General features: G+C 41.2%; 1 protein-coding gene across 6 annotated transcripts in view; it reads right to left on the reverse strand.

Annotated features, from left to right (window-relative positions):
• The window catches only part of Fry (FRY microtubule binding protein), a 348,931-nt gene that overhangs the window by 218,397 nt on the left and 111,876 nt on the right, over positions 1-18,658 (reverse strand). The window contains exon 1 of one of the 6 annotated variants that reach the window (XM_048341551.1): positions 17,713-18,444. The exons of the other annotated variants lie outside the window; for them this stretch is intronic. Within the exon in view, the coding sequence (XP_048197508.1) occupies positions 17,713-17,773 (61 nt within the window). The 5' untranslated portion in view covers positions 17,774-18,444. Of the gene's footprint in view, positions 1-17,712; positions 18,445-18,658 lie in introns of those variants that run through there. 6 annotated transcript variants of the gene reach the window in all.

Consider the following 18,658-nt stretch of genomic DNA (forward strand, 5'->3'; position numbering starts at 1 on the left):
TAGTTTTTCCCCATTTAGAGTTATGCTTGCTGTTGGTTTGTCATAAACTGCCTTGATTATATTCAGGAATGTTCCCTGGAATCCCAGTTTTTCCAGGGCTTTAAGCATAAATGGGTGCTGGATTTTATTGAACGCTTTTTCCACATCCAAAGATAAAACCATGTGGTTCTTTAGCTTGCACCGGTTGATGTGGTGGATTACATTAATTGACTTGCGTATATTAAACCAACTTTGCATCCCTGGAATGAAACCAGTTTGATCGTGGTGTATGATTTTTTTGATAACCTGTTGAAGTCGATTGGCCAGAATTTTGTTGAAAATTTTTGCGTCTATGTTCATCATAAAGCTGTAGTAATAAAAACAGCTTGGTATTGGCACCGGAACAGGCCTGAAGACCAATGGAACAGAATTGAAGACCCAGAAATGAACCCACAGAACTACGCCTACTTAATCTTTGATAAAGGAGCTAAAACAATAGTATGGGAGAAAGATAGCCTCTTTAACAAACGGTGCTGGAAAAACTGGCTCAACACATGCAACAAACTAAAACTAGATCCTTATATATCACCCTGCACCAAAATCAATTCCAAATGGATTAAAGACCTCGAAATCAAAACACACACCCTGAAAACACTAAAGGAAGGAGTAGGAGAAACACTTGGGCTCCTTGGCACAGGACGGAACTTCCTTAACAAAGACCCAGAAAGGCTACAAATCAAAGAAAGGTTGGACAAATGGGACTGCATCAAACTGCAGAGCTTCTACATGGCAAAGGATATAGCTCGCAAGATAAACAGAAAGCCCACAGACTGGGAGAAGATCTCTACTGGCTATTCAACGAACAAAGGCCTCATACCTAAAATATATGCAGAACTAAAAAAATTACCTTCTTCCAAAATAAAACCGCAAAGAACCAATAGCCCACTCATCAAGTGGGCTAAAGACTTACAAAGAGACTTCTCTGATGAGGAAATGAGAATGGCCAGGAGACATATGAAAAAATGCTCTATATCACTGGCCATAAAAGAAATGCAAATCAAAACAACATTAGATTCCATCTCACCCCAGTAAGAATGTCCTATATCAAGAAAACTAACAATAACAATTGTTGGAGGGGATGTGGCCAAAAGGGAACCCTACTTCATTGTTGGTGGGAATGTAAACTGGTTCAGCCACTCTGGCAAGCAGTATGGAGATTCCTCAGAAGGCTCAATATACAACTCCCCTATGACCCAGCAGCCCCACTGTTGGGTATCTATCCAAAAGACCACAAACAAAATCACAGTAATGCCACCAGCACAACAATGTTCATCGCAGCACAATTTGTCATAGCGAAAATCTGAAACCAACCCAGATGCCCCTCAGTAGACGAATGGATCAGGAAAATGTGGTACATATATACAATGGAATTTTATGTCTCTATCAGAAAGAATGACATTGTCCCATTTGTAAGGAAATGGAAGGACTTGGAAAAAGTTATACTAAGTGAAGTGAGCCAGACCCAAAGAAACATGGACTCTATGGTCTCCCTTATTGGGAATAATTAGTACAGGTTTAGGCAAGTCATAGCAGAGCATCACAAGGCCCAATAGCTATACCCTTATGAACACCTAAGACAATGCTAAGTGAAATGAACTCCATGTTATGGAGACAATTGTTATATCACAGTTGTAACTACTTTCAATGTACCATGTGTATCTGTAGCTTCTATTATTGATGATATTCTTGTATCACCTTCCTGTGGTTGTACCTACACTATCTCTGTAATCTTATTTGAGTATATTGGAAATCGCGTATACTGGTATTGGAAGTAGGAAATTGAAAGGGAATAACAAAATTGAGAGACACAGGGTAAAAAAAGACAAACAACTACAATAGCAATACTTGCAAAACTGTTTGGTGTAAGTGAACTGAACACCTTAGGGGGGGAAAGGGTAAGGGGGGAGGGGGAGTATGAGGGACAAGGTAACAAACAGTACAAGAAATGTTTCCAATGCCTAACGTATGAAACTGTAACCTCTCTGTACATCAGTTTGATAATAAAAATTTGGAAAAAAATATATTTGAAAGACATGAAAGTCATGTTTCTTAACCATAAAACTGAGCCACACCATCGTCCCAACATTACCTTTGGTGTGGATGGCTCAGGCCTGTAATTCTAGTTACTTAGGAGGTGAGACTTGGAGGATATGATCTGATGCAAGTTAAGCAAAACAGACCCTGAGCATTCATCTACACTCAACCAGCAACAGTCTATCCTGGAGGCATGACTCATGCAATAGAGTACCATCAGCTGGGGAAACAAACTTGAGGACTAGCTGGAGGCACTAAATTCAGGGGCCTCTAAGCCCTTTATTTGGTACCAGTTGGTATTTACTCAGTACACCAGCATGAGCGGACATAAGCACACACACAATAAAATGCCAGGAGGGTTTGGAGGAAGCTCAGTGACAATGCACTTGCCTAGCAAGTGCAACATCCTGGGTTCGATCCCCAATTCCAAACAGGGAAAGACCAAGAAAAAGAAAAAAGAAGAAAATCATTAGACACTTACTTGCTCTTAATTGGACAAAACCAAGCCAGTTTGTCTAGTTTTTAAGTCCACAATAGTTTGGAAACAAGAAAATCATCAGGGAGAAGGAGAGAGTCCATAAGTAGAAACTTGCAACCAAACAGGAAAAGGATACAAAAGAAAACAAGCAGAACCCAGGAAGCCACCATGACTTAGAAATGCAGCTGCCCTGAGTGAGACAGCCCAAAATGCTGGGATTAAACTCTCACTCTATCCTGCCTGATGCCACAATTACTGTTCAAAATAGATGACAAAGTCCAGTTCCTGTATCGAAAAGTAGAGAAAAAAAATAGTCACTCATCACTCCACAGAATCCAGTTCTATTTCTTCCTAGGCCTGATTTTTTTCGACTGAAATTTAGTTGTGATTGAAAAAAATAAATAAGCCAAAAGATGGGTATAGGATTGACCAGTCTTTTGCTTCATTTTGACTGTTGAAATCTACTTCTCTCTGACTGGGTTTTTCTTTTTCTTCCCCCAACTAGCACTTAGGCCCTCAAGCTTGCTTGACTGATACTCTACTACTTGAGCCACACCTCTAGCCTAGATCTTTGCTGGTTATTTTGGAGATGGAGTTTCATGGACTTTTCTGCCCAAGCTGTCTTTGAACCTCAATCGTTAGACCTTAATCTCCTGAGTAGCGGATTGCAAATCACCAGCACCCTGCCATAATGTTAAATGTTTTAGTTCAACTTTATCAACTTTAACTTTCAATTCTCCTTTTCACTGAGTAGTTCGGTTTCTCTAGGAATTAATATTCCCATCCACTGTTTATTTATTTATTTCCCTTGTTGTTGGTGGTGGTATTTTGAATAGAATCTTGCTATTTGGCTCTGGCTGGTCTGAACTGACTTCGTAGCACATGTTGGCCCCATCTTGCAAGCCTCCAGCCTCCTGTTCTGGATTAGAGCTAGTCTTCACAGCTACCCCTCTCATACTTTAATCTTGACTTTAAAATGTTCTACCTTTTGGCCACTGCCTTTTTTTTTCCTGGCCAGTCCTGGGCTTGAACTCAAGGTCTAGGTGCTCTCCCTGAGCTCAAGGTTCTACTTTTGACTTTTTGGTGATTAATTAGAGATAAGAGTCTCCCAGACTTCCATGCCTGGGCTGGCTTTAAACTGTAATACTCAGTTCTCAGCCTCCTCAGTAGCTAGGTTTATAAGGCATGAGCCACCAGCACCTGATTTGTCTATTGTCTGGCTTGTCTATTGCTTATTTTGTCTTCTGTTGTAGGTGTAGGTTTTGGTTGATTTTCTTTTACTGCTTTTTTTTTTTTTTTTCATACTGGGGTTTGAATTTAGGGCCTCCCAACTTGCTAGGCTTGCTTGCTCAGCTGACACTCTACCACTTGAGCCATTCCTCCAGCTCAGCTTTTTACTAGCTATTTTGGGGTTTTTCATGGGATCTTTCTGCCTAAGTTGCTTTGAACCACAATCCTCCGATCTTAGCCTTCTGAGCAGCTAGGATTACAGGGGTGAGCTACGGGTGCCTGGCTGTTCTAAATTTTGTATCTACTGTAACCAGAGTCCTAAGCCAGAAGCCTGACTCAGTGGCTCCAAATACACAAATTACAGAGACAAGAAGTGGTGCAAGATTAGAGAAAGGAGAATTATTAATATAACCAGCAATCTAGAAAGAGAAAAAGCAAGCACTTCAGCCCTGCTTTCCTCAATATTGACTAGAGCTTTAGGTTTGATGGAGAAGCAGAATGAAGTAGTTTGGGTAAAAGCTATGTTCCTAGGTGTCCATCGTGTTACTCATTATCAGATATGTGCTGTCATGGTAAGACAGAGGTTGGTACCTTGGGGCCAGAGAGGATTCTTAACACAAGATGTTTATCTCTCAGTCTTGTAAAGCCTGGATCCCAGTGACTTCCAGAGAGCCTGGCTTAGAGCAAGGGGACAGATGGGAAATGGAGACCAAGAGGCCTAGTATTTAAGCTTCTTTAAGTTATACTTAAGATATTTGCAGGCCCAAGTCAAGTCAAGCCAGTGGCTTTTTTTTTTTTTTTTTTTTTTTTTGCTGGTACTAGGGCTTGAACTGAGAGCCTGGGCACTGTCCCTGAGCCTTTCTGTGCTCAAAGCTAGCGCTCTACTACTTGAGCCATAGTGCCACTTTCAGCTTTTTTTGTTTATGTGGTACTGAGGAATTGAACCCAGGGCTTCATGCATGCTAGGCAAGCCCTCTACCACTAAGCCATATTCCCAGCCCAAGTCAGTGCTTGTATCAACCGTAGTTTTGAAGTCCCTGTGACACTATTGGTTTGTTTCAGAAGATGCTTTCCATCTTTTATCAAACTATACCTATATTTGTAAGAAGTCTGTTTCAATTACCTTTACAATAACAATTTGTAATTTTTTTTAGAAAGTCTGTTTCAGGCTTTGGGACTCACTTACTTTCTGTTTATTAGATTTACTTATTTCTAACCACAACTGATTTTCATGAGAAACATGAATATCCAACCTCTCCCTTAATTTAATTGACTCAGTGGCTTAATTTGCAGGCTGCTACTCTTAGCTTGCTCTGGTTTTCAGTAAAAATTCTCTAAGTTACCAACACTTCTAGGAATGTCTACCTACCTACCTGTAGAGACAAATAAATACTACACAATGACTCATTTTTGCAACATTTTATTGTGCCACTGCCGAGAAAGGAAATTACATCTTGCATGTCTCTCCTATGAGACCCCAAACAGGAAAGCAGCTGGTTTTCTCCAACTGATTTTCAGGGAAGTAATTCTATATCTCATTAGCTATCACCTGTCCCTTCCTTAGTCATTCATTCAGTATTTACTGAACGAGGGTCAAGATTCCAGGTCATGTTTGATTAGGAGCTAGGAAGATGGTGGTGAGGAGGAATGAAGGTTCCTGAGCCTGGGTTAAGTTGACCAGCAGTTTTACACGCATGCATGCATATACAGTATGTCAGATGACAGGGAGTTGTAAAAGAGAAAGGAAAAATTAAGCAGAGCGAATGACTCTTATAATACCTGCTGGAGTGTGAATTTTCACAGAGAGAGATGGAATCCAGGCATGTTTTTGGCCTCTAAGAAAATGCAGATTGACTTGGTGGAGCAAGACTAGCTCTTCTTATCTATCCATTTGGCGCATTCCGCACATCTGTGTGTCAGTGTGGGTAGAAATGCAATGTGCGCAAGCTTCCTTCACAAAGCATTTTCTCCTCCAGCTCCTCCACACAACAGGGGTGTTTCTAACCTGCTTCTCCCCAGTCTGCACACAGAGGAGCACAGAGGTTTTTCAAACTAGTCAATGCTTCTTTTCAGATGCTCCTATTCCTAGAATCTGACCCCAAGCATTTGAAATAAACACTAGTTTCTTTCTTTCTTTTCTTTTCTTTCTTTTTTTTTTTTTAATGGATGCTGAAGAGCCAGGCCCTGGTGCCTGCAAATCCTAGCTATTCAGAAGACTGAGATCTGAGGACTGAGGTTCAAAGCCAGGCTAGGCAGGAAAGTCTGAGAGATTATTGTTTTTCAGTTAACCATCAAAAAGCCAGAAGTGGAGGTGTGGCTCAAGTGGCAGAGCACCAGCTTTGAGTGGAAAAAGATAAAGGAGAGGGCCTTGACCCTGAGTTCAAGCCCCAGTGCAGACATCATAAAATAAAATAAAATAAAATGTGTGCTGGATATAATGTACAGTACCAATCATGTAAAGTGGGGTCTGATTAAACAAATTTAATTTATAGAGATGAGTGTAACTTTTAAGTGGGGTGTAAGTTGGTGAGATGTCCTTGTTCACAGTTGGGCAAAAATTATTTCAGCACCTTGGTGGTGTTTTAGGTGCTGGGAGTAAACTTGTTACCAAGAACTTGCTCTTTCTTTAGAAACATGCTACCCTGCACCCTCACCCCCCTCTTTTCCCATAAGGCTGTCTTTGTTTACTTCCATGACAGAAGTGTTTCATAAAACATCATCAAGGATGACGCAGCTACCGTGAGAACATGTCACACTGTGTACAGAGAGCTAATAAATTGTTCACTAATGTATCTATGAGGGTGCTTAGAAATACCATGCTAAAACAGACTGTAATGTAAAACAGACTGTTCTCAAAATCACAGAGACTCTGGAAGCTAGGTAAAGTAAGTTGGGAAAAGGGAAAGAAAAAATAATAGCCCCTCTAAACATAAAAAGAAGAATTATTTTCCTCTACTGAGTAATATTAAGAAATGGAGGTCTAGGAAACCCCAGTACCTCCAAAGAAAATTAGAAAGAAAAAGAGACATAGGGAGAATGATAGAATGATAGAAGGGGTGACATTGATCAAGATACATTATACTCATAAACTGAAATGTTGAATTGAAATCCCTTTGTACAACTACTTAAAAACATTTTAAAAAGAGATAAAAGAAAAGAAAGAAAGAGAAGAAGAGAAACAGAAAGAAGAAAAGAAAGGAAGGGAGGAATAGAGGAGAGAGGAGAGGAGAAAATTGGAAGATTTGAGATGAGAAAATCAGTTTGTGTACCAAAACAACTGCTTCGTTAAGTCGGATGTTCGTTAAGTATATTAGATTATTCATAAATAATTTGCACAATTTAAGGTAAGAAAAGAATATTATTGGGTAAAACAATACCCAGAAACAAATTTTGCCTTAGATGACAAGTATTTACACAGGCACATTCACTTTGGTTTAGTAATTTCTATGAAATTCCAATGCTGTGAAGTATTTCTCCCATTTTTGTAGCTGAAATATATCCCTCTTTTCAATTCTCCTACAGTATGCTGCTTTTAAGTTTAAGAGTCCACCAGACATCTCCAGAACAACTGGCATATTTAATCCTCAATATAATCCTGTAAGGCCAAAAATCTGCTTTATATGAATAAGATCATGCAGGTTCAGAGAAGTTCAGTGATTTGTCCAATGTCACAGAGCAGTTAACTCAATTCTCAGAGTCTATGTTGGTTTGTCAGTACATCTTGTAAACTTCCCCATTTCACCCAGTCTTCTATGTGGCTTGCTTGTTAAAATTACATGTCTTGGTGTGGAGAACACCATGCCCTCAGCTGTCAACCACCAGGTTGTCACCTATTCCCAAACTCCATGGTGAGAAAGAGAACTCCTCAGACAATTCAATATGGCCCCGATGCCAGGGTGGCACTCCAGGTACTCTTGGGCCCATTATCATCTTCTTACAATGGTAAACAGACCCATTGGTGCCATGACAGATCTGACTATGCCCTAATTAGGGAAGATAAGAAGTAGTACCCTGATCTTTGGAAACTCCTTTCCTTCCCATGAAAAGCTCTAGCGACGTCATTCATGCACTTAACCCCTAGTAAAAATTCAGACCCTAGCCTTCATGGGGAGAAGGTGCAGAGAGAGATCAAGTTCCCTTTCTCCATTCACTGCCCCTGAAGAAAACATTCTACCTGCTCTAAGGACTAGTTCTTTTCCAATAATATAGAATAGGAAAAGAACCCTCAAATCCAGCAACAACTATCTGCTTATTATGAAGATTAAATGAAACGGCACATCTAAGCTACTGCTGGGACTCCTGAGGATGATGAATAAAACATCAATGTTGTGATTTGGGGAGTGAGATTTCCTATAGACTTGTTTCAGGCCCTGGGGGTTCCTCCTACCAGGCTATCTGATTTCCAAATAAAAGGCATTCATTCAAGGGCTGTGAGGAACAGCAATGAGTAGTACAAGAAAGAATTAGGTGTCTGGGGCTCTGGCCTGTAGTCATAGCTACTCAAAAGACTGAGCTTTGAGGTTCTGGGTTCCAAGTCAGCTTGGGCAGAAAAGTCAGAGAGATTCTTATCTCTACTTTGTCATAAGAAAAATTCCTGGCTAGAGGCATGGCTCAAGTGGTAAAGCACTAGCTATAAGCAAAAAAGCTGAGACTGGGGACAGGACTCTGAGTTCAAGCCATAATTACTGGCACAAGAAATGAATGAATGAAGCATTGCGGATCCAGGAGAATATCTGACATCTGACAAATGACATACCTCACAAAAGTTGTTGGTACTCTTGCCTAGATACACTGATGAGAGAGCCTCTAAGTGCCTGTTGTTCAGACCAGGGATGAGAGTGCTTAAAAGTAACAGGTCTCTAGCTCCTTCCTCCTATGTCTCTGTTTTAGTCTCAAGAACTGCTCCATGAAGGAAGCTGTTGAACAAAGGGAAGGTTGACATCAAGTCACTGCCCACTTTTATTTTTTCTCTCTCTCTCTTCCTGAGCCTTTCAGTATTTTATCTCAGAGAAATGACAGCAACACTTCAGTGGCTTCTTTTTATAAATGTCTGTCACCTGCTAAGATGCAATTACAAGGACTTCCCCCTGATTTTCAAAGTAGGTACTGTCACCAGAGCCTGAAAGAGTGTCTGCCAAGACCTGCCAGCAAGGGAAGATGAGGTTACAGTGACATTTCAAGGTCCTTTCTCTACATAAGGAGATCGAATAACCTGCTAGAGACAGGATAATCCTGATTTTCCACTTCCTCCATCTATCTCCTCAAGGGACCTGACTCTCATGTGCACGTTGGCCCTCCTGCCTGCCATTCACTCATTTTCTTCTCCTTTCTATTTTCTTCCTTTGTTTGCTCACATTACACAGCAAAATCTCACTAATCTGAACTGTATGCATTCAAACTTTGTCATAGTTGGACATGATCTTGAATTTTCTGATACTAAGTTTAAAAAATATTTGCAAATTTATCACTATTCTTTTTATCAAAATTTGTGTGTGGGGGTATAATACTTGGGCTTGTCCTTCAGCTTTATCTGTTCAAGGCTGAGGTTCTACCATTTGAGTCACACTTCTACTTCTAGCGTTTTGCTGATTAACAGGAGATAAGAATCTCACAGACTGTCTTTACCAAGCTGGGTTTGAACTGAAGGCCTCAGGTCTTAACTTCTGGACTAGCTAGGATTACAGATGTGAGGCACTAGCTCCCAGCTTTTGCTCAGAATCTTTAGCGCATTGGGTTCACCAAGAAGGCCAGGCTTCTGATCAGGCATCAGGGTATGGGGTGGTACTGGAAGACTTTGCTTTTCCTTTTCCTTTTGGTTCTTTTTGAGACTAGGTCTCCCTCTGGAGCTCAGGCTGGCTTGAGCCTCCTGCCTTTGCCTCCTATGGCAGGTAGGCACCAGGCTTAACAGTCTGCATTTCTAGCCAGGCCTCTGCATGGCCAGTGATCACACACTCTGACACCAGATGTAAATTATTAGGAAAGCTAGGAATAACAATCAATCCAGGAGCTGGGAATATGGTCTAGTGGTAGAGTGCTTGCCTTGCATACATGAAGCCCTGGGTTCGATTCCTCAGTACCACATATATAGAAAAAGCCAGAAGAGCACTGTGGCTCAAGTAGTAGAGTGATAGCCTTGAGGACAAAGAAGCCAGGGACAATGCTCAGGCCCTGAGTTCAAGCCCCAGGACTGGCCAAAAAATAAAAATAAAATTTAAAAAGTCAATCAATCCAGTTAACAAAATCGCTTTCAGTTGACAGGCTCTGTAACTAATGAAGTTAATGCTTTTTAGGCAAAATACAGTGATAAGCACACTGAATCATTTCATAAGTCAGGTAATGAGTACATTCTTTCTTTTCTTTTTTGTACAATGTCACCCCTTCCTTCACTTTCTCCCAGTTTTCCCTCCCACCCCTGCCTCACCTCATTTCTAAAATCTGTGCTGTCCCTCCAAAAAGCGCTTTACTCCCCCATCCCACACAGCAACACCAGATGGCCATTCATCCTGGAAGCTCACCGCTCCCATCCCCTCTGCTCCCTAACCCCCCCACCCCGGGCAAAAAGCCCCTTACTCATTGTGCTACTATTCAAACTTTAATTCTAGTAATAGGATAAGTTAAAAACCTACATTTGTTGCTGTTGTTGTTGTAGGCAGTAGTGGGGATTTAACTGAGAACCTCACATTTCCTAGGCAGGAGTACTACCACTTGAACCATGCTCCCAACTCCAAACCCTACATTTTTCTAGGACTTAAGCTTTTTTTAATGTCCATGTTTTAAATTACAGCCTCACAAATATTGCATTATAGAACTGGATATGTTTAGGTCCAAGAATATTAAGTAAGTACCATGATTGAACAGAATGTGCCAGGCCCTATGCTGAGTGCTGGGGAGAAAAACACAGCACTGTGGTCTTGTCCCCAGGACTCTGAAGGTCTTTGTTGAAGACAAAGGCTGTGTGCATATGCTAAGCCAAGGTGAATGGTGGGATGGTAGTGAGGAGATGCCCCCACATTCCTTCTATGCTCCTCCCTCCACTCCAGTTGCCTCTTTGCAGTCTCCATGCATCAGAATCTATGTGAACTTTGAGATCTTGGTCCAAGGAGTCTTGCTGCTCATTGCCCCAAACAGAGGTGAGGCCTAAGCCTGTGTTTGTGAAACACAGACACCTAGCACATAATATGTGTTTAAACATGCTCAAATGAGTCTTGAGGTTACAACCAGAAATAAAGACAAGGCTTCCTCCTCTGTCTGCCTGCAGTGTAGGGAGAGTTGTGATTTTCCTGTCTCAACTTCCCTAGTGTTGGAATGACAGATCGCTCACTATGCCTGGCTTATGTAGTTTGTTTGTTTGTTTGTTGGTGGTGTTGTTTTGTTTTGTTTTTGCCAGTCCTGGGGCTTGGACTCAGGGCCTGAGCACTGTCCCTGGCTTCTTTTTGCTCAAGGCTAGCACTCTGCCACTTGAGTCACAGCGCCACTTCTGGCCATTTTCTATATATGTGGTGCTGAGGAATCGAACCCAGGGCTTCATGTATATGAGGTAAGCACTCTTGCCACTAGGCCATATTCCCAGCCCAGTGTTGTTGTTTTAAACAAGGCATTTTATTCTGAAATGTTCCAAACACTAGTTACTCAGGAGGCTGAGCTCTGAGCATTGAGGTTCAAAGCCAGCCTGGGCATAGAAGTCTGTGAGACTCTTATCTTCAAATAACTACCAAAAAGCTAGAAGTGGAGGTCTGGCTCAAGTGGTAGAGCACTAGTCTGAAGCAGAAAAAGCCAAGGAATGGCACAAGGCTCTGAGTTAAAGCCCTAGTACCACTGGCTCAAAAAGAGAGAAAATAAATAAATATGAGGAGAGAGAGAGAGAGAGAGAGAGAGAAAGCAAGAAAGCATCTATCACAAAGGTAATGAAGGTTAGAATCTAGAATGTCAAGTGGATCTGGAATCCTGTTATACCATCCTTGCCCAATAAAGAAAAACAAGCGAGATTTATTTCCTGCTGAGAGGTTATAATGATTGAGGGTTTAAGAAGCTCTTTTAGAATAATGACTCATAACACTGTCTTAAAACTTGCTACCTGTGGCAGGATATTGGTCAGAGTTCTTGTACCCAAACACTGAAAATTGTTGGCTGCATCTACCTGGGAATGACATCCTGATCTTCAGCTTCCCAGGGATACAACAGAAAGGACTGGCATTACAGCACAGAGGGAATTGGGTATTGTACTCTTTCCATGCTCATCAAGATTTCAACATTACAGATGATGTCCATACAGGAGAAATAGCAGGGATACAGGTCCAAGTTAAATGTCACCATAAGGAAGCCAACAAGACAATGCCAGATCAGGCTCAATCTGTAACACAAGGGCAGCAGTGTCTACAAGTGAATGGAACACATGAAGAAGTGATGGATGATGAAAGGACAAACTATAAAGGGATATAAAAAAACCAGATGTAACCTATAACATTCATTGAATCTTGCTCCTCGGTCATACTTAGGTGTTATGATCAAGTTTTGTTAGGGTTGATAATTACACTGTAGGTAGGTAAGAAAATATCTGTACTTTCTAGAAGACATACTGATTATAGATGCTTGAAGTAACACTTACACTTATCCAAAACATTTTAATTTTTTTGAAAAGGACTAGATAAATCAAATGTGACAAAATGTGACAACTGCTGAATCTGAATGATGATAATAAGTTGCATTTTTTTCTTTTTTGGGTTTGTTTGAAACATTTCATAATCAAATGCCTTGTTAAAAAAACAAACAAACAACAAACCTGAGCCAGCAGTGGTGGCATATACCTGTAATTCCAATACTTGGTTGGCTGAGGCAGGAATACCTCCAGTTTGAAGCCAGCCAGGGTTACCTAGTAAGTTCCAAGCCAATTGGGCTATACAGCAAGACCCTATCTCAAAAAACTAAAGTAATCATGAACTGGTGGCTCACATCTGCAATTCTAGCTCCTCAGGAGGCTGAGATCTGGAAGATCAAGGTTTAAAGGCAGCTCAGGCAGAAAAGCCTGCTAGATTCCATCTTCAATTAACCAGAAAAAAGCTGAGCTGGAGGCATCATTCAAGTGGTAGAGTACCAGCGGTCAGCAAGAAAGTGGAGTGAGAACTCTGATTTTAAGCTACAGTATCAACACACACACACACACACACACACACACACACACACACACACACACACACACCCCTTAAATAAGATCCATTTATTAAAAAGTACCCTGTACCTTATAATGGCAGCAATGGAGGAATGCTATTTTAGAATCTTGATTTGATAAAACTGAATTATTAAACAAAATAATGGACCATATCTGTAATCCAGATGTGATCACATGGGTTGAGAATTCAAGAGCATTCCTCAGGATTCATTTAGATCCTACCACTTGCTGCATAATTGAAGCTTGGATGGAGAGGTGTAATCTTGAAGCATTCATACCACACCAGATAAGCCCAAAGGCACAGGCTCTGCCATGCTCATGTCATGTTATGTGTTAGATCTTTTCAGAAATAGGGTTATCTCAAAAGGCAGTGAATGAAATTGGCCAATCAATTCATCAAACAACACATATTCATTGAGGCCTAGTATGGAGGAGGCACTCTGAGAAGTACTATGGAGAATATCAAAAGAACTATTTAAAAAGACAGTTGGAAAACTTAAATTTTACACATCCCACTATAGGATGCCACAAGGTTAAACAGCCAAAAGCTGCATAGTCAGGTTAAATGGCCAGCCAATGTGTTTTCCTTCCTTCCTTCCCTCCCTCCCTCCCTCCCTCCCTCCCTCCCTCCCTCCCTCCCTCCCTCCCTCCCTCCCTCCCTCCTGTCCTCTCCCCCTTTCCCTATTGGCTTATTCAGTCTGACTGTTTACTGAAGGCCACGCCACCCTGAGCCCTTGTGGTAGCTGTAGGGTGCAAACCAAATCTGGCTCCTGCCCTCCCACATCTCAGCATCTCCAGGGACATAGGTACATGATCCTAGACACATGGATCTAACCACAAAGCCAGGTGCTAGGACACAGAAACAGGGGGCACATGAGGGCTGGATCCTCTCAGATGGTGACACTGATGTGAACAGCTAGAAATAACCGGATGGAACAATGAGGGAAGACTTCAGGGCAGAATAGGATGGGCCTGAGGAACTATCCAAGAGGATAAAGCTACATCTTTGTGGCTGGCCTTCTTCCTTTCTTCCAGTTTTATGAGAGGCTTTGATGGCCAATGACTCCTTCCTACTCCTTTCTCATCTTTTTCTTCCCTGTTACATCACCCAGAGGGCTGGCTGCATGCCTCCCGATGCATTATGACACATTATATATGTGCTTTTCCTCTCTGCAGTCACATTAAATGCCACAAGGACAAGGAATCAGATTCCTTTGTATCTTCACCTTCCAGCACCATCCTAGGCTTAGCACTCAGCACTCAACAAATATTTGTTTCATTAAGGAATAAGGAAGTGATACTAAGTCCAAGGTCATGACTTGTCTCCAGCTTGGAAATCTTGCATTCAACCTGAGGCTTACATCAGGACGAACAGGAGAGCTCTTTCTGTAAACAAGCAACACTCCCGACAAATAAAGCACCAGTAGCTTCAGGAGTAGAACACTGTATAAGGACAAGAGAAGGTCATTTCAGCTGAGGTGACTCACAGTGTATTGGAAATGCCTGGCTCATGGAATCTCTTGTTTTGATGGGACAGGGGTTTGATCTTAGGGCCTTGCACTTGCCAGGCAGTTGCTCTACCAGTTGAGCCTTGCTCCCAAACCTTGCTGCTCTAGTTATTATTTTGGATGGCATTCCTGGCCTGGAATATTATCCTCCTGTTTATGACTCCTGAGTAGCTCAGATGATAGGCATGTGCCCAGCCCAACTTATATAATTTTAAAAAACAACTTTGCTAAAGTATAGTTGTGGTCCATTTCTAGATAATGAAACCAACTTAGTATAAGCTAAATTTGATGAAATAGAACAGAGGTCAGGAAAAGAGAAAGTAGCCAAAGATGGCATCCTATTATAGAGAAGGAAAGCTTTTGTCTTCAGTCTCTGACTGTTTCTACAGACATAGGTGTGCTCATGTACATATGAGTGTGTGGGCACCCACATGTGCTGTGTCATTGAGGAATGTGTTTCCTACTATATGCCAAGGTCAAAAGGCTGTACAAATTGAGGAACAGAGGACATTCATACTAAGGCCAGCTTCTTGTATTGTTTTATGAGATGCATACTGAAGTCAAGCTTCAAGGGCAAGGGAAGAACCAAGTGGGACACTGTGCAGAAAACTGTGGGGGGGGCACATTCCACAGAGAGCATCATAAAAGGCCAGTGAAGACTGCAGGCTGGGTGAACAGGGCCCTGGAACAAGGACTGGGCCAGTGGCTGCCACATTCTGAAAAATAAAGGCTGTAAAATAAAGGTCCTCTAGGATCCCTTTGGGGACCACATTATGTGAGGAGTGATTTGAAGGTGAGTCTAGGCTGTCATATGCCTTTGTTAAAAAACATGCTGTACTCTAAAATTATACAGAGATAGAATATACATTACTATATGCATTATAGTATAACACATATCTGTATATATATAATCAGTAACATACACATACACACATGTAATAGAGATGGATATGCATCATACAATACATATGATAACACAAAGTACACATTGTGTGTGTGTGTGTGTGTGTGTGTGTGTGCCTGCTGGTACTGGGACTTGAACTGAGGGTCTCGTGTTCTTGCTTAACTTTTTCACTTATGGCTGGCACTCTACCACTCACAGATCAACTTCTGGCATTTTGCTGGTTTATTTGAGATGATGCCCAGATTGGAATTGAATTTCAGTCCTCAGGTCTCAACTTCCTGAGTAGTAGTAGGATTACAGATGCGAGCCACTAACACCTGGGTCACAATGTATATTTCTAACATATATAGCATATAAAGGGTTTCCGGGACTCAAACATTTGTCTCATGTATTAACTAAGCTTCAGTAGAAACCCATAAACCTCTGTTAAATGTATTAACTGAGTAAATGAAGTCTTTTTAAAAAATTGTGGTCAGAGTTTGCTTTGATCAATACTACATATTTCACAAATTACCATTTCATATAGGCATTTTCTACAGATAGAAAAAGCTATCCCTTTAATAAAAATATTTTAGGTTTTATTTTAAAATAGTTACACGAATGTACAATGTCTATATCAAATTCGTTCAATACATGCCTACCAGAAGTTCATAATGTAAGATAGAGAAAATACCTACCAAGCCACTGAAACTTATTTGTTGTTAGTCATTCTTTCTAAAAGTAAAAAAGGCAATGAGTGTGCCTGGCACTGGTAGCTCATGCCTGTAATTTTAGTTACTCAGGAGGCTGAGATATGAGGATTGCAGTTCAAACCCAGCCTAGCCAGGAAAGTCCTAAGACTCTTGTCTCCAATAAAGAGAATGCCAGAAGTGGCTCTGTGGCACAAGAGGTAGAGCATTAGCCTTGAGTCAAAAGAAGCTCAGAGATAGCACCCAGGCCCTGAGTTCAAGCCCCCCCAGAACTGTCTCTACTCCCCCCCACCCCCCCGCACACACACACACAGGTAATGAGGAGTGAGTGAGTGTGGTGGTAAACACCTGTTATCTCAGCACTTGAACACCTGAAAGGCTGAGACAGGGAGAGTAGACAGTTCAAGGATTCTCAGGGCTACATAGCAAAAAATCAAAAACAGAAAAATGAAAAGCCACCACAGAAAATAAAGCCTCCAAAACACCAAAACAAAATAACAACAACCACAAATCAAAAGGCAAAGAAAGGCAAGTGGAGAAGGGTGAAGCAGTGAGACATTAGGAGAGCTCTATTCAGCTAGAACACAAAAGGGCCAGAAACATCCCTGAAGAAGGCCTCACAGTAGAAACAGAAAGATAGTAATCATTACGCACAAGTCCTATTGTTCTGCAGTATTTTTTCCAAATTCCTGAAACCTTAACATTTATCATTTAAACTTAACTGCTTCTTATGTATTAAATTGTTTTTAGAGGGAGAAAACAGTTCCCTGATTATACAAACCACATAAGTAATGACTAATGGGAATTTTATTCCTGGAAACAGAATTCCATTCTGCGTAATTCCATCTAATAGTTTTATTAGTGATCCATGATAAAACAACAACTCTGTAATTAAATCTCCCAAATCTTTAATAAACAAAACTTTTCTCATCTTTTAGAGCAATGTGCTGAGCCGTTAGCACATACGAATCAACTTTCCATGGAATCACATTGTGGTATTTCTTCTCATTAATCTTTTGGAAGTGCTGTATGTATAATGCCGCTTCAAATGTCAGCTGAGATTATCTTAACTTCTCTGCTAAAGGAGAGGGGCGGCAGGCAATTTGGTCCCATCAAAGAATTAACACATGGTGTCCCATGTTTAAATTCATCAACGAAGAAAAAACATTTTTAAAAAATTTTAATGTTGGGGAATGCTAAGCCAGAAGCAAAGGGGAAAGTGCTAAATTTAGGCTGATTGCCATGTTGAAAACAAAACAAAGAAGAGGAATTATACTCATATTTCTAAGACATCCACCCTAAGCCCCGATATTAAAGTCAACCGTATGAACTATTTTCTAAATACATACGAGCTGTTTTTATAGGCCAGCAGTTTCTCAGCCCAGGAATACAAAATCTTTTAGTGAAAGGTGAGTGCACAGAAAAATCCATTATGTCGCTGCTGTCTGTTCACAGACACACAGACAAAAAAATAAAAAGATGAAATTTTCCTCCTGAGATATTACAATCCTTAAGACCAGTGAGTGGATCCTGGCTCCCCACCTCTGCCCATTGAAATCTTCAGAATAGTCAGTCCTCCAACACTCAGCATTTGCTAACCCAGTCAGACAGACAGACACACACACACACACACACACACACACACACACGTCTTTCATACCTACCCAGCCCTTTGATGAGGCTGATCACACAGGACCGTCTCCAACAAGCTGTTGTAATCTCCATGAGCTTGAGAAGAAATCCAAGCTAGCAGACTGGACAGCTTACTCCACGGACTATGTTCCAAAGCAAAAAAGCATAATGACGGGCTCCATGATCCTGTTGCTCATGCCACCATTAAGTGTCTCAGCCACAAGGTAGGGCTCTTATATTTTTAGTCCAAGGTGTATTTTTAGTCAGGTGCAAAAAACATACAGTAGAAGACAAACTAAAAACAGGCCTTCCGTCTGGAGCAGACAGTTCATACCAATGGGACAATTTTTAGCTGCCCAGTAAGACAGTGACTTACAACTTGCACAGTACCCGTATGTCTATATTTATCCACAAGAACATACTATGCTGACTGATTAGCAAAGCTGCTCAAAGCACTCCAGGAACATGAGCCCGACTCACACAGCCTCATAAACAATCCACACATACCGAACACACGTGCTACCCCAGCAATTTCACTGGCTGGTGTTGGGTTCCAGTGCTGCAGAAATCTCAGGGCAAAGAGCGATCTGGTGGGTGATCCATTGTTGCTTTGGGAACTCCAGGGCCTTGGCCACAAGTACAGACAGCTTTAAACAGCTTCTTATTCTTCCAGACAAAACCAACAGCAGAGAATTCCTATTTGAAGCCAAGAGTCAGTGAGAAACCACACATCCTTAAGAAAATGAAACACTGAACATCTGTTGACAGAACTTGTAAAGAAAAGTGATTGGATTGAAATCTCCAATGACATTATCTGAAAAGATCCAGCCGAAACTGGCTTGATAGAAAAGCTTAATGTAGGAAACACAAAAAGCAGCTGGTATTAGCCAAATTAAAATTTGCCATCTTCAAAAGAAAACAGGTGTCAGCTAAGTAAAGACATTGGGAAGGAAAATGCAAAGTTACTTAACAAAATTA

This window comes from Perognathus longimembris, chromosome 3 (genome assembly GCF_023159225.1).
Source record: "Perognathus longimembris pacificus isolate PPM17 chromosome 3, ASM2315922v1, whole genome shotgun sequence".
In the NCBI taxonomy this organism is placed as follows: domain Eukaryota; kingdom Metazoa; phylum Chordata; class Mammalia; order Rodentia; family Heteromyidae; genus Perognathus; species Perognathus longimembris.